The sequence below is a fragment of the Periophthalmus magnuspinnatus genome, chromosome 8, assembly GCF_009829125.3.
Source record: "Periophthalmus magnuspinnatus isolate fPerMag1 chromosome 8, fPerMag1.2.pri, whole genome shotgun sequence".
Classification (NCBI taxonomy): domain Eukaryota; kingdom Metazoa; phylum Chordata; class Actinopteri; order Gobiiformes; family Gobiidae; genus Periophthalmus; species Periophthalmus magnuspinnatus.
The window spans coordinates 14,249,344-14,263,662 of NC_047133.1; the positions used below are offsets into that span (position 1 = coordinate 14,249,344).

Sequence of the window (14,319 nt, forward strand, 5' to 3'; positions counted from 1 at the left end):
ATCTATTCAATGATCTCTCTGGCCCTGTTTGAACACTCCTTCCAGTTGTCTGTAAGATTCTGTGCAAGGCTCCGCCCACATGCCTGCACCATCCATGCTCCATAAATATACAAAAGCATGATACAAAACTGTACACAGCAACTGGACAAACCTGATAGTTTCATTAGTGGAATGCAGGCTGATTGTGTTGTGATAGTGCTCTGAAGGGGGAGTGGGACTCAAAGTGTCAAAAATGAAAGTGAAACTTATAAAACACTATGTTGTTTTGAGCGATTATAGCATTTTCAAAACAAGAAAAGGTAGCATGGTGATCTAAATATGTCACATGTTAGAAGTTAATATCCCAAGTAAAATACCCTCTCTTTAAGCAAGTACTTCTCAGTAAAACTGTTTATATTCCAAAAATAAATTAACTGAATGAATCTCAAAAAATAGGTTTGTCCAAAGTGTGGTTACTATGGCAAGTTTAATGTTCGTGCCAAAGTATCAGGGCATGCAGGGTGCCAAATCGGGTAAGGTTCCAAATCGGACAATGACACCCCCCACAGACTGCGGACGCGCACACTATAGCATCTCCGAATAACATAACATTTTATTAAAGAATTGTTGGACAGACAACTCTCTCAACAATGAACCAAAAAGCGCTACAAAGGACAAAGGAAGTGTATCCAGCTAACGTTTTGTCTGTAAGTCTGTTTCCCTGTACACGCCAACAACATATGTACACCGGAAAACTACTCTCCTAAAATACACCAACTCAAACTCAATACATCAGACAGGAAGAAGTAACACAATTTTTTTTTTTTCATTTCGTAACAGGTAATGCTAAAAAAGTACAGTATCTTCTCCATATAAATACATGAAGGATAAATAATACAAAAACAGACGGTTCTTTTTTAAACTGGCTATAACAAATAAATATTTATATAGAGTCTGGAACACGCGCGGGCCGAAGACGCTTTGATTGGAGGGTCTCTCGGCCTTCAAAATAAGATTTCATTTGTAGTATTTCACCTTTAGAACCATCAAAATGTAAACTCTAAGTGCAACAATGATGCACCGGGTGGTGCGGTGTGGGCGGCCATTTTGGAGGCATTCAAAGTGAGGACAGTGAGTACGGGTCAAAGGTCAAAGGGCAAACAGGTAACATGAAGGTAAAGCTGAGGGTCTATACTGTAAAAAAAATAAAAATGTCCAATGAGCTTAAATGATTTGTTTTGAGTAGTTTTGGCTTGTTTGAATTAATTGTATTATTATTATTATTATTATTATTATTATTATTATTATTGTATATGACTTAGTTTGACATTTATCTCATACAAAAACATCTAAAATTAACCTATTTTTACACAACTTGCTAAGTGCCATTTTTATACTAAAATTTGCAAACAATTTTGAATTAAAACAAAACAAAATCAAACAAAACAAAATATAAAATTAAACCAACCCAAAATTGTAAATCTAAAAAAAGTCAAATAATCTTCATATAATTCAACCAGCTCAATAAAATAACAAATACTTCAATGACAAAATAGTAATAGTTAACTACTTAGATACACTACTTTTGATGGTGTGTGTCCTAAATTTCATGGTTAAAATTTGTTTAATGAATGTAATATTTGCTGAAAAAACAGCATAATGTAAGAATATTTGAAATGTTAAAATGACTCAGAACACGGACATGGCTTGTGAATTCATAAAGGTCTTCTTTTTCACTATAATATGACACCTCTTAAAAATACTCTCAATTACATGTTTTGGCAATAAAAGAAGCTAACAACACCTATACAAACATGTTCTGAAATGTGTTAGTGTGAAATGTGTCAGATGCCCTCCCTGTGTCTCCATGGGGTTTTATTCTGTGTAAAAGCTGCAAACCCTGTAGTTTAGACATCTACAAACATGCACTGAAATGTATGATTCAGATTTCAGTCTCGTTTGGTGTAAAATATGACCTGTGATTCAAATCTTGATTAAAAATAAGTAGAAAATCAAATCACAATGTTTTTTTTTTTTTTTTTTTTTATCTGCTAAATTTCAGTTCGGTTTTGTAGCCCTGCTTTGGACACTCTTACCTCACTGTCTGGCCCAAATGTGCTCAAACGTGCCCACACCGCATCCAAACCCAGCACATGCATTTTGTTCAAATATATACCCTGTATCCACGTTAAAAGTCAAGATATGTGAAACAAACATTAGAAAACTGGGACCAACCCACTGTCACCGCTGTCCGCTAATGTCAAAACCAAAGCTGAAGATCCAAAGGGCAAAGGTTAGAGGCAAAAAACTGATTCGTAATAATAATTTTGTGCTAAAATCTCAAATTTCCCATATGAAGATTCAAAACTCTTTCTACCTATTCATAGTATTTGTAATGTCTGTTAAAGATGCACTAGGTAACCTTTTTAATAGAAAGTCCGCCACCTATTGTCTCCGTGTCGATGAAATTACTTAACCTGAAATGTTCCACAGTGAGGCAAAAATCTTAAAAATAAATTTCAAAACTCTAACAATTGGCTACAGTCAGCAAATCTTGGCACATTTTCATTGTTTAACATTGATTAATGTGCAATGTCCCTTTTCAAATAAGTAAAACCGATCTCCATGGAAACAAGCATGTGAGGCCATCAAGTCAAATTACAGGTCGGATCTCTCCACTTATTCAAGATATTTTTAATACATTTTTTTTTTCATATATAATATTGATATAAATAAAACCGTAGGAACTGAATAAATGCAAGATTGGCTAGTTTAATGCCATACTGCGGAACATTAAAGTAAATGCAATTACAATCTCCATGGAGACAAGCATGTGACTGACCCTCCACCTGAAAAACAAAAAACAAAACAAAAAACAAACCATTTCATACAATGGTAATATGCACTTAATTTGACACGGCATTATTTATAGATTATTTTTGCAATTTAAATCTAAAATGAGTTAATGTGAATACTTTACTTTATTTCAACTAAATATTTGTCTCAATTTTTTGCCTTTTGAATTTTCAGCCCTGGAAATATACCCTTCCATAGTGATCTAGAGCTAGCAGGAAGGAGGGAGGGCAAAACTCACCCAAGTCAATAATAAATAAATAGTGTTCTCCACTATGTATACCCTGTGTCGATGATGTGCTAAAAAGAACATTAAGGTGTCCGACCGTGAGTTTGTTTGGAGATGTCAACAGCTAGCTACATGTGTCAGCGTGAGGAAGCTAGCTTAGCCCGTGTCTGCATTACTAGCTAACCCGCCTTGCTGAGTGTTAGCCAAAAAACAGCTAGCGTTTTGTTGAGCTTTCAAGCTAAACCCTGTAAAATCAGTGAGAGAGGGAGTGTTGATGGACCTGTGTGTGCACGGGGCCTGGTCTGTGGAGGATTGTGGGTAATGTACTTAAAACAATGGAAGAGCCACAGACAGGAAGGAGGCTGAGGAGGGGTTTCGGGGGGCGGTTTGGCACGCTTTGGCATGGTATGGCATGGTCTTGACAGGTTTCAATTGTCAAGAAGGCAAAGTATGTTTTAATTTGTACATTCTTATTACTTAAAGGTAGCATTTGTGTTCTAAAATATTTACAAATTTTAAATACAAGAAGTAGACCAATATTAGTAGTACAATAGTTAATGAAGTATTTATTCCTGTGAATTGCTACCAATCAACTCTCCATGATTCAGTGAATCTTTGACGCTACAGGGAACATCGCCTTAGTTAAAGAACAAAATCTAACTTTGCACCAGTTTTTGTCTCTTGTGAAAAGTCCATGTAATAACAGAGATACTAACCATAAAACAGATCAAAACCAAAGCATTAGGATTAGGAGCATTTTCAAACAATTCACTTTTTGAGAATCTTATGACATCACACGCACACAATCCCAAATGTGCCAAATATGGTATCCCAAAGTACCATTTCCTGATTGCAAATTTGATTAAGTTTGTAGACAACCATGCCATACCGTCTGAAACCATACTAGTGCCGTACCGCTGAGCGAAACCACAACTCCAGCCAAAGATTTACTGTTAACAACAGGTAAAGTGAGGGCAGAGGCAGAGAGAGAGGGGCACCCAGGGGTGTAATGCGTCTGAGGGGGGGTCGGTGGTGTTGGGTGGAGAGACTGAGGAGGGAGGTTGGACTACCGCCTTTGCAGCCTGCAGGACAGAGAGACTGCATGTGTGGGCGTCGTAAATCTAAGTACATCGTTAAGTGGCCATTAAAATCTCAACTATGTAATTTAAGAGGAGGGAGGTGGATGAGGCGGGCTATGGCTCTGAGCTTTTTATTAAACATATACTAAGATGTCTACAGCCGGCTGGGTTAGAGTGGGGCTGCTATGTGCTTTTGTCAGCTAATGATCAGATTTTGAGCTGCCTTGGGAAAGTGAAGAGTCAGGAGCAGAGGAGCGTTGATGTGCCTCTCTCTTCACACCTCACTGTCCACAGCAGCGCTCTGTGCTCAGACCAGTACTGAGGAAGGCCTGAGGATTTAAAGGATTGGGTTTTTATGTGTTAACATTACAGACGGGCGGTAGGAGGTATGTCCTGGCATTATACACCTCCACATGTGAGGAGAGCTTGTGCCAGTATGGGCCATGGTGGCAGTGTTTACAGCCCCTCAGTGCACAGTGGCCCCTGCGGCCCCTCTTTGTCTCTGCGCTGCTACAGTCTGACAGAGTCTATGTGGTACAGGTGGGTCAAACCTGCTACAGGTGCGTGAGCTTGGGTGCTTCCTGGATTCTGCCCTGAGAGGAGTGGTGCGCCGACAGCTCGGTGTAGGTGGGGTGTGTGGGGGGGTCACAGGCCCCACCCACGTGGTGCTGGTTGGCCATTGGCCCTGCTCCATTATAGTCCATGGTCTGGTGGAGGGGGGGCGTGGGGCCCAGGTGGTTCAGACCGTACATAGATGCCCCGGACCCCCCCATGGGCTCCTGCACGTATCCCCCTCCCTGCACATACACGGGGCTAGCCTGCATGTTGTTGGGCGTGCCGTAGCCGCCACTGTTGGTCTGTACTAAACTGTGGTGTGGGTGAGGGTCATAGTCGGGGTCCGGAGCTCCGTACTTCTGCTGGGGGGGGCAGCCCTTCATGGGGACGTTGGAGTAGGCAGTGGGCATGGAGTAGGACACTCCCTGGTGCTTGCTGAAGGAAGGGGGAGAGGGCGCATCATAGCCACCTCCGCCCATGGGGTGCATGGAGTTGAGGAAGCCCGCGGTGGACTGCATGGTGAGGGGAGGGGAGCCCGTAGGAGACGGGCCTCCAGAGCTGGAGCTCAGGCCCTTGGACTTCTGGTCCTTCTTGTACTTCATGCGGCGGTTCTGGAACCAGATTTTGATCTGTCGCTCTGACAGGTTGAGCAGGTTGGCCATCTCCACACGGCGCGGCCGACACAGGTAGCGGTTAAAGTGGAACTCCTTCTCCAGCTCCACCAGCTGAGCGCTGGTGTAGGCCGTCCGCGCTCGCTTGGACGAGGCTGAGGAGCCTCCGGTGGGACTCTTCTCTCCAGGACTGGCGCTGTCGCCCGCTGCTGCTGCTGAGGCTGAGTACAAAGACAACACACCCTTTAGTAACACACTGTGCAAAACAAACAACAGAACAAAGTGACTCTTGTTATACGAGTCTGGGCAAATGTAACGTAACCAGTGAATATAACCTGTGAAAGAGAATACTAACAGCAGCAGTGGCTGTATGTATCTACACTCGCATGAGCAGGTGAGCCCCAGAGCCCTGAGCCTGTGTGTCTGTGGACATACTGTGGACATACTGTGGACATACTGTGGACACACTGTGGACACACTGTGGACATACTGTGGACACACTGTGGACATACTGTGGACACACTGTGGACATGCTGCGGGTTAATAAAGCAGCAGGGCCGTGGGCAGAGCTGGATTAGGCTCATATTAGTTGTCAACACTTGATAAAAGTGTCAGTTATTAAGCGGCGCGCTGAGCCTAGCCCTGGGCACACAGTACACACAGTAGTGCACAGTTTACACACCGTGCATTGTGCACAGAGTACACACAGTACACACAGTACATAGTGCAGAGTACACATAGTACAGAGTACAAGGCAGTGATTAGAAAGGCAGGATAAAATAAATACGTACATTACGGCTCTGTTTTCATAAAGCCTATTTACATTCAAGTTTTATCACAATTGCAGTAGTTAAACATATCCACAAGATAACTCAAACTATGTACTGCAGTTTCCGTGACTGCTTAAATTCACCAGTCATTCAGCCACTTACTAATAAGATGTCATGTCGCTAAAGAAGTGTTTTTATTAGTTTAGCCATTCATATTTCAGCCTGTTGTCAAATATTAATACTTATAGATATGTTTACAATGTGCAATGTAAAGTAATAATGCAATGAAATAAAGAGGAGCAATATATTTTTTAATCTATATACCGCAGTACTGTATATAAATCAATCAATCAATCAATCAATAAATAAATAAAGTAAAATATGATACAAAATAAATAAAAAAAGAAAATGTTAATAACAATCTAATTTATTTTCTAAGTTGTTCAAAAGTCCTATTTCACATGATAATATTATGCCATTATGCCGTTATATCATAAAGTGGCTATAAATCTATTATCTATTTTTATTCATGACATATTTTACTTATGTCACTTTATCTCCTTGTCACATGACTTCTCTACAGCGCAGCACCTGCCTGAGTGAGCCCTCCCCTCACCTTTGCAGTTGACATTTCATAAAGTAATTGTTTCAAATTGTCATCAATAAGCCTGCTGTCACATGCGCTCTCTCTATACCTGACTGATTCACTGTAATCCTTTTTAATCTCCAATTCCCAGCCTCACGTTTGTGTTGGCCCTTATCAGACACACACATTATATTAACACACATCGAGACGCACTAGTCCATGTTCATTTGGTCATATCTCACATTTGAAGATGTCTGTTTCGTTTGCATCTTATCAAATGTGGAATTTGAATTGGTTGCAAATGAATATTTGCTTTATTCTCGGAGCAGGGGCAGAGGAGAGAGATATTTTCTCAGGTGAATGGTACATTAAACATGAAGAGGAAAAAAGGGGTAAGTAATGTCAAAATGTGGACAAAAGGAATCTTGTAATATTGTATATTAAAGGTTTGAATAAAAAAACTTAAAAAAACAATTACAATCTAGTTTTCTCATCAAAACCATACCTGTGTCATTCATGCATGCTTCAGTAATGTAGTATTGGCAGTGATGCTTTCAAGAGCTCAAAATACCTGGCTCTAACTTATGTCACAAAGTTGCTTTTCAGGAAGTGCTTCTATGTGTTAAAGGTGAGGTGTGTAGCTTGTGGTCTTGAGGAACTAAAAGCACCACTGAACCGGCACTGCCAGAGTCTTAACCTGCAGATAGAGGACACATACAAGTTTTTCTCATTCTCAGTATATCTACAGGTGAAATCATGTGATTTCACCTGTAGATATACTGTTTTATGTGAAAGCTCAAAAGCATCAAAATTCAGTCACTGAGCTGCAGAGGCTGCACTAGCACTGAATCATGATCAGCTGCAGGTGCTGGGTTTAGGTAGTGAGGACGTAGATTTTTTTCTTTATTACAAAAACATTGGACATGATGGACATTTTGTTTATAGTATAATTTTGTGTTTTGTTCTCAATACGATTATTCAATCAGAAAGCAAAATTAGCCTCACTGTCTAAACACTAGCATCTACAGCCAAGTGCCTGTGCAGCTCAGTGAGTGAAATCTGGAGGTTCTGATCTTTCACATGAGGCCTGTCCATACACTGAGAATGAGAAAGACTCGCATGTGTCCTCTATCTGCAGGTTAAGGCTCTGGCAACACATGCTCAGGTGTGATTGTAGTAACTTTTGTAAAGGTGTCTGGTTTGTGGCTGGTCTACTGTCTGATATTTGATACTCTTACAGATATATTTCACTTTTTTCCCTCCTTTTTTCAAGTACTACCCCAGAACCAGCTCAGTGTGTATATGAAAAAAGAAGGAAAACGAGAGAGAGAGAGAGAGAGATGGATAGAGAGGGACACATAGAGAGAGAGCCTCCAGTGACTGTGCTGAAGATGTGATAAGGCCAATGAGAGAGAGGGAGGGAGAGAGACAGAGGCTGAGTGAGAGATGGGTAGAGAGGGACAGATAGAGAGAGAGCCTCCAGGGACTGTGCTGAAGATGTGATAAGGCCAATGAGAGAGAAAGAGAGAGGGAGAGCGAAAGAGAGGGAGAGAGAGAAGGGGGCTGTAGAGGGACGGAAAGAGAGATAGGAGGTGGTGAAAAGAGGAGCAGATACGGGGACAGTGACGAGGAGGACGATCAACACATGCCCATGCTTATACAGACAGATGGGCCCTACACTGTACAAAGATGGTGGATTTAATTGGACGCTTTTCTTTTGGTACAAATGACCAAAAAGTATAATTAAAGGGCCCAAATTATGCTGTTTTGTTTTTAAGACTGAAAACCCACCTCTTCTTTTGGCATTTAATACTAGCTATTACTTTTACTGTACTTTTCTTATTGCCAATGTATCATACTTTTGAGATGCTAATTATTGTGTTAATTCCAAAGCATCCTGACTCTGTAGTGTGATAAATGTATTGATCAATAGTGAGTGACCCAGTAGCTTATTGAGTCATAACGCAGCTGTTTCGTTTACTGTTTTTCATTGTTTTGGTTATATGGATGTCTAAGAATTTGTGTTGTCATGATAAAAAAACCCCGTCAAACTCGATTTCGTTACTGAAGAATAGACTCAATACTCAATACTGATTCCGATACCACAATGGCCATTTTTGTACACTCAATCCCAAGGTCTATGAGATGCTGAACAACAGTGTGGTGCTTGTGTGTCACCGGCTCACGCACCGTTAGCCGCCGTGCTAGTAGGCGACCCATTCTTCTGCTTGGTGGTCTGCCGGCATTCCTTCATCCAGGGAAAGATCTGCTTGGCTAGTGCCGGGTTCGGGGGCAGCGACGAAGACGAGGAGGAGGTGGAAGACGCCGTGGATGAGCTGGAATTCGACGCACTCTTCGTGGTCGCGGACGCTTTTGCCGTTCCCGTGGCGCCCCCTTGCTGCTGTGCACCGCCACTGCTATTACTCGTCGTATTTGAAGATATTGGCGGAGAAACTTGGGCACCCATGCAACTCCCATTCAACTCTTTGCTCTTTGCCAGCGCTTGGTGACTGCTACTGCCCCCTAGTGCTTGCAGTGAGCACGCGGCACGCTGGTAGGACTCCGCCTCCAAGTGGGCATTGCCGGACTGGAAGTTTGCTGGGTGATGGGAGACCGCACCTGGCACCGGACCATCGTAGCCGCCCACATAGCCATTGGCCGGGCCCGTAGCAACGCCCCCTCCGCTCCCCCCGGGCACCTGGTAGGATGCATACCCGCCCCCAAACAGCGTGGAGGGGTTGTCGTAGTAGGAGGTCTTCTGCATGGTGAGGAGGTGGAGGGTGAGGAAGAGGAGGAGAGGGTGCGGAGGTAGGGAGGGGCGACTGCGTGTGCTGCTCCGGTCCTTGCTGTGCACCACTCCCGGAAGACCATTTGGTACCGGGGGTCACGTGACGGTGCCTCTCCAACGGTCCCTTGCAATCTGACCTGTGAGGAAGAGGAGGAGGGAGCAAGAGAGGGAGAGAGAGAATGAAAGAGGGGAGGGGGGGAAGAAAATGAGAAAAGAGATAAATCCATCTTCCTCAAATGAAAGGCGCCATGACATGAATAGAAACCAGTGCTTTTCTTCCCCCTTGCTCGCTCACTCACTCACTCAGTAACTCGCCCCCCCCACCCCTACCACCCTCCTCACCTCTCTACCTCCAACCCCCCCCAGAGGACCTGAGAGAGAACAGCCTGCAGATGCTCCACGGAGGAGGAGAAGGGGGCACGCAGAGGGCAAGCCTGCTCCTCCTGACACTGGTGTAGAGGCCAAGGAATAATAATTAAAAAAAAAGTATAAATAGATAATAAAGGTCATTATAAAAGATGTTTCTTTCTTATCATTTTGGCTAATATATATATATTAATATATATGTATATATATATATATATATATATATATATATATATATATATATATATATATATATATATATATATATATATATATATATAAATCAGGGGGTTTTGACATGAAATAATAATAATAATAAGCAATTAACTGGCAACCACCTTAAAAATAAAATAAAATAAATAATTGTAGCACATAGGTCTGCAGCTGTATATCTAAAGATATTATTGAAATGTACCCCGCTTTTTGTTTCCCATTTCAGCCGTTTCATAATAATTATATTATAAGTTTGCTATACTATATATTATTCATAAATAAATAACATTGTTCCAACTTTTGTTTGGGCCTGACACAGTGCTTTTGATCCGTGCTGAGGAATACAGTCGCATGCGTCACGTGCGCGCCGTTTCACGTGCGTAACGATGGCGCCTTGTGACTGCGCGCGCGTATACTGCTGCCGCTGACTGGACTGGTGTAGCAGTAGCCTATATATATTTGTGTCAACTCCGGCCTCGTGTCTGTGATTTACTGAGCTCTGTCTGCGCCTCTCAGCTCAGTCATATCTCCACCAGAAGACCTCCGCGGCGCTGCGTAACGTGCCAGGCCTCTCCACACCACAGCGCAAAAATGTAACCAGATTTATTAACGCCCGCTCACATCGTTAACGAAGATAGATAGATAGATAGATAGATAGATAGATAGATAGATAGATAGATAGATAGATAGATAGATAGATAGATAGATAGATAGATAGATAGATAGATAGATAGATAGAAAACGCAACACATTTTAGACTATAATATAGCGAGTGAAAATATGATACAATGTACGCATATAAAGTGAAATGTATATAATTTTGGCACACGGTCAAAACAGGCTACATATGGCAAAATTAGGAAGAAGAAATAGGCCTAAAAATGTGAATGAAAATCTGGTTTATCAAAGCAAAACAACGAACAATATGCCATTACAAATACAGTCTGCATCACGCCATCTTTGTTTCCAATCTGCTCCACATTGTAGCGACAGCACCTTGAAGTTCTCACGAAAAAAGGAAAAATAAGAAGACAGGGGAGGGAGGGGTGTTGGGAGACATGGCGGAAGGAGCAGCTTCACGACTCACTGGTCCATCCATCAGACCAGGGTCGAACGGCCACAGCGAGCGCACGCAGGGCTCTACCGTGGCCCCCGGAGGGAAAAGCCCTTAGTTTAGAGCCGCTATCTGGAGCTCCGAGCCGGGGTGGGCCAGGCCAGCCAACTGCGGTCACCTGGCATTCATTTGTCTAGATAACACGACCAAAAGAGAGGGGAAGAGGCTGTCCAGACATTGCTGAAGCGAAAATCCAAAGCCAAAAGAGTGCGAAGAGTGGACAAATATATTGTAACATTGTAGGCCAATTCTAAATGACAATCCTGTATTTTAATGTATTATGTTTTATATATGGTTCATCAAATACTACACAAAAGACAAAATTGTAATTTAAGGATGCAATTTTGAATCTACATGGATCTATTGTAAGAATTCGGCTACTATTTGGATTTTAACCGTGCCATTTTTACCCGTAACACGCAACAACAGACTATCCAATTTTACGCACAAATTATCCAGCACATTATGAATAAAATAATCGGGAATAAATGTCAATAGTATAGATGATCTAATATTTAACACGCCAGCAACAAAAGATATAGGCTAGTCAATTGTTCCATTCAAATTGTAAGGTTAATTAGTACCAAATCCCACTCATTACGCATTGGACGTAGCTAAATTAAGACGACTCCTCTTCTTTAGTTCGTTCGCAAATTTGCCAGCCGCGGCTTAGCTCTCAGCACGTCACACATGTCACCCATTTATCTTTCTCCGAGACACCCTGGAATCCTAATGATTTACTCCGAGGAATAGTGAAGGAGCGGTGGCTATGGGGGGAGCGAGGGGCCGCGCTCTCGAGTGGAGGCGGAATACGTTATTAAATCATATCGTGTTTGGCCATTAAACGGGACAAGTCGTGTACGTGCCCCCTGCGCGTAAAGAACAGCTACAACAACGGCTTAATACAATCACCAACTTTTTACACGGCGCCTCCCTCCCTCCCTCCTCCTCTGCTCTTCCTCCTCTCATTCCCTGAGCTATCCAAAGCGAACACAGTTACAACACTGCCCAGACGGTGTCCACTGTCTCTCCTCGCGCGTCTACCCGTTATCCGGTGATATTGCGTTACCGAATGGCGCCTGTGCGGGAAGACATGAGTGCATTAACTTTCGCAGTATCTATATGCTCTTAACAGACATCAGCTCGGCCTTTGAACAATACCTGAGCGTTTTTGAATCCGTGCGTAAACATGACGTGACCAATAATATTATGGTAAAATAAAATAGAACAGTAAACAATATAACGCGTTGTGGATACATATATAGATAGACAGAAGCTTGTATTGTAAGGTTAAAAGATGGAAGGCCAGAGGAGAGGGGGAGAGGGGGGGCTACAGCTTACAGCATTGTGTGAACTCTTCCTGAACCGAGTTTGAAGTCATACGGGCCATAAATCACCACGCTGCGCCTATGTACCCTTATTGTTGTCCTCCCCTCCACAGCTCTGGCCTACATCCACCGACCGCCTGCCCAATGCGCCTCAATGCCCGTATAGGCTACCCCCTTACCTCTCCAAACCGCTCCCCGTGTCTCGCGCCTCTTAGCTCCGCTGCTGGTGCCGGTCCAACCAGGTCCGGCGTTGACACCACATCTCCACCTCACTCGGTAACAACCATCCGAAATCAAATTCTTTCTTCGCCTTGTCCTCGCTCAGCTTGGCGGTTGTGTGTTGTGTCCTCTCTGCCAAATAACGCACAGCAGCTCCGGTGTGCAGGCTATAGTCCTCCGAATAACAACATGAACGGTGGTAGCGGTGTCGGTGGCGGTGGGAGCGGGCTGCGCGGCTCGGCTCCCCCCCGTACGCCGAGGCGCATCAACGGCAGGCAGGGACAAGCGAAGGGGGGGCCGCGGCAGCTGTGTTGTTGTTGTTCTAGTTGGCTATCTCCACCTAGCCTTTTGGAGATAGCTTGGATAGCCTGTATGTGTGGGCGCAATGGTGGTTAGCTTTAGCGCACGAGCAGAATTAGCTTTTTTTTTTTTTTTTTTTTTTTTTAACCGGCGGGGAACCAGAGCCAGTGCTGCCCCCCACCCCTCTGCTGCTGCTGCTGCTGCCTCGCCAACTCCACCACCACCACCCTCCAGCACCTCCGCTCTCTCTGTCCTTCTTCTCGCCGCGCTTGCCCGCTCTTTTCACGGCCACAGCTTGATAACAATGCCCCTCAAACGCGTCTCTCTTCCTCGGAGCTCCAGCAACCAGGACCAGCCATCTAAAACCGCGCGCTCTCCTCCATTCTCTGGTCTCCTTCTTGCACCAGTTTGGGCTCCGGAGCAGCAGCAGCGGTGGTCGGTTAGTATTCCATCCGCTTGTTTACACCCCAAACGCGGGGGTGAGAGCTGAGTTGTGTGACTGACGCGCGGATCCCTTGTCAAAGCGCTCAACGTCACTCGCGCGCTTCGCCATCAATGACAGTATCAATCCAAAGAGGGTGATCAGGAAGACGGAGAATTTAAAGGGCGTCTAAGTGAATATATGTGCCAATTCTGAGTCATGCAAAACGCGTGGAAGAGAATGGTGAGGAGGTTTATATCCATTCAACTGCATCTTAGTATTCAGATCACATTGGAGTTATTGATAGATGGTAATTAACTAGATAATAATATGCACGATTTTTATGGGCCCCAAAGAAAGGTTTAAGTCATCACAGCATCCTACTAGCTTATATAGTTCTAGGACACCAACAATTTGTAGGCCTATTTACATAAACAGATGTCTAATTATAAACGAAAATGTGAATTTTTAGGTCAAATTTGGCCAAGGTAAGCTAAGTCTCTTGTATATTTACTCAAACTACTTAACTTATTTTTTTTAATTATTTAGTCTACATTAGCAATGCATATAGGTAAAAACAGGCCAAACGGGTTGGTCCATGGCGTGCTGGTCCATTTGAGCAAATTAAACACATATAAATCAATTGAAAGCTTATGCTAGCCACTGAATTGTATCAAAGCGCTCAAATCACATTACAGTTATTGACAGATTATAATCATAACAGGGACGGTTATTTTTAAGTGCCCAATAGAAAGGTTTAAGACACTGCAATCTATTATAGCTAGCTCCTAATACTACATTACATAAATAGACCTTGTCATGTAAAATTAAACTTAAAATACACTGTTAGTCAAGATAGGCCATTTATAACTGTTTTGTCTGTCCTGTAAACTTAGCAAAATGTATTT

General features: G+C 43.1%; 1 protein-coding gene across 4 annotated transcripts in view; it reads right to left on the bottom strand.

Moving 5' to 3' along the window:
• Positions 1-14,319, bottom strand: part of LOC117374516 (homeobox protein Hox-B3a) — a 92,113-nt gene that overhangs the window by 7,664 nt on the left and 70,130 nt on the right. For 3 of the 4 annotated variants that reach the window (XM_055223578.1, XM_033970660.2, XM_055223580.1), the window contains 2 exons: positions 8,853-9,587; positions 2,022-5,527 (listed from right to left, as the gene is read on the bottom strand). In XM_055223578.1, the coding sequence (XP_055079553.1) occupies positions 4,695-5,527; positions 8,853-9,426 (1,407 nt within the window). In that variant the 5' untranslated portion in view covers positions 9,427-9,587 and the 3' untranslated portion in view covers positions 2,022-4,694. Of the gene's footprint in view, positions 5,528-8,852; positions 9,588-12,650; positions 12,741-14,319 lie in introns of those variants that run through there. The other variant, XM_055223579.1, reaches the window with a different exon arrangement.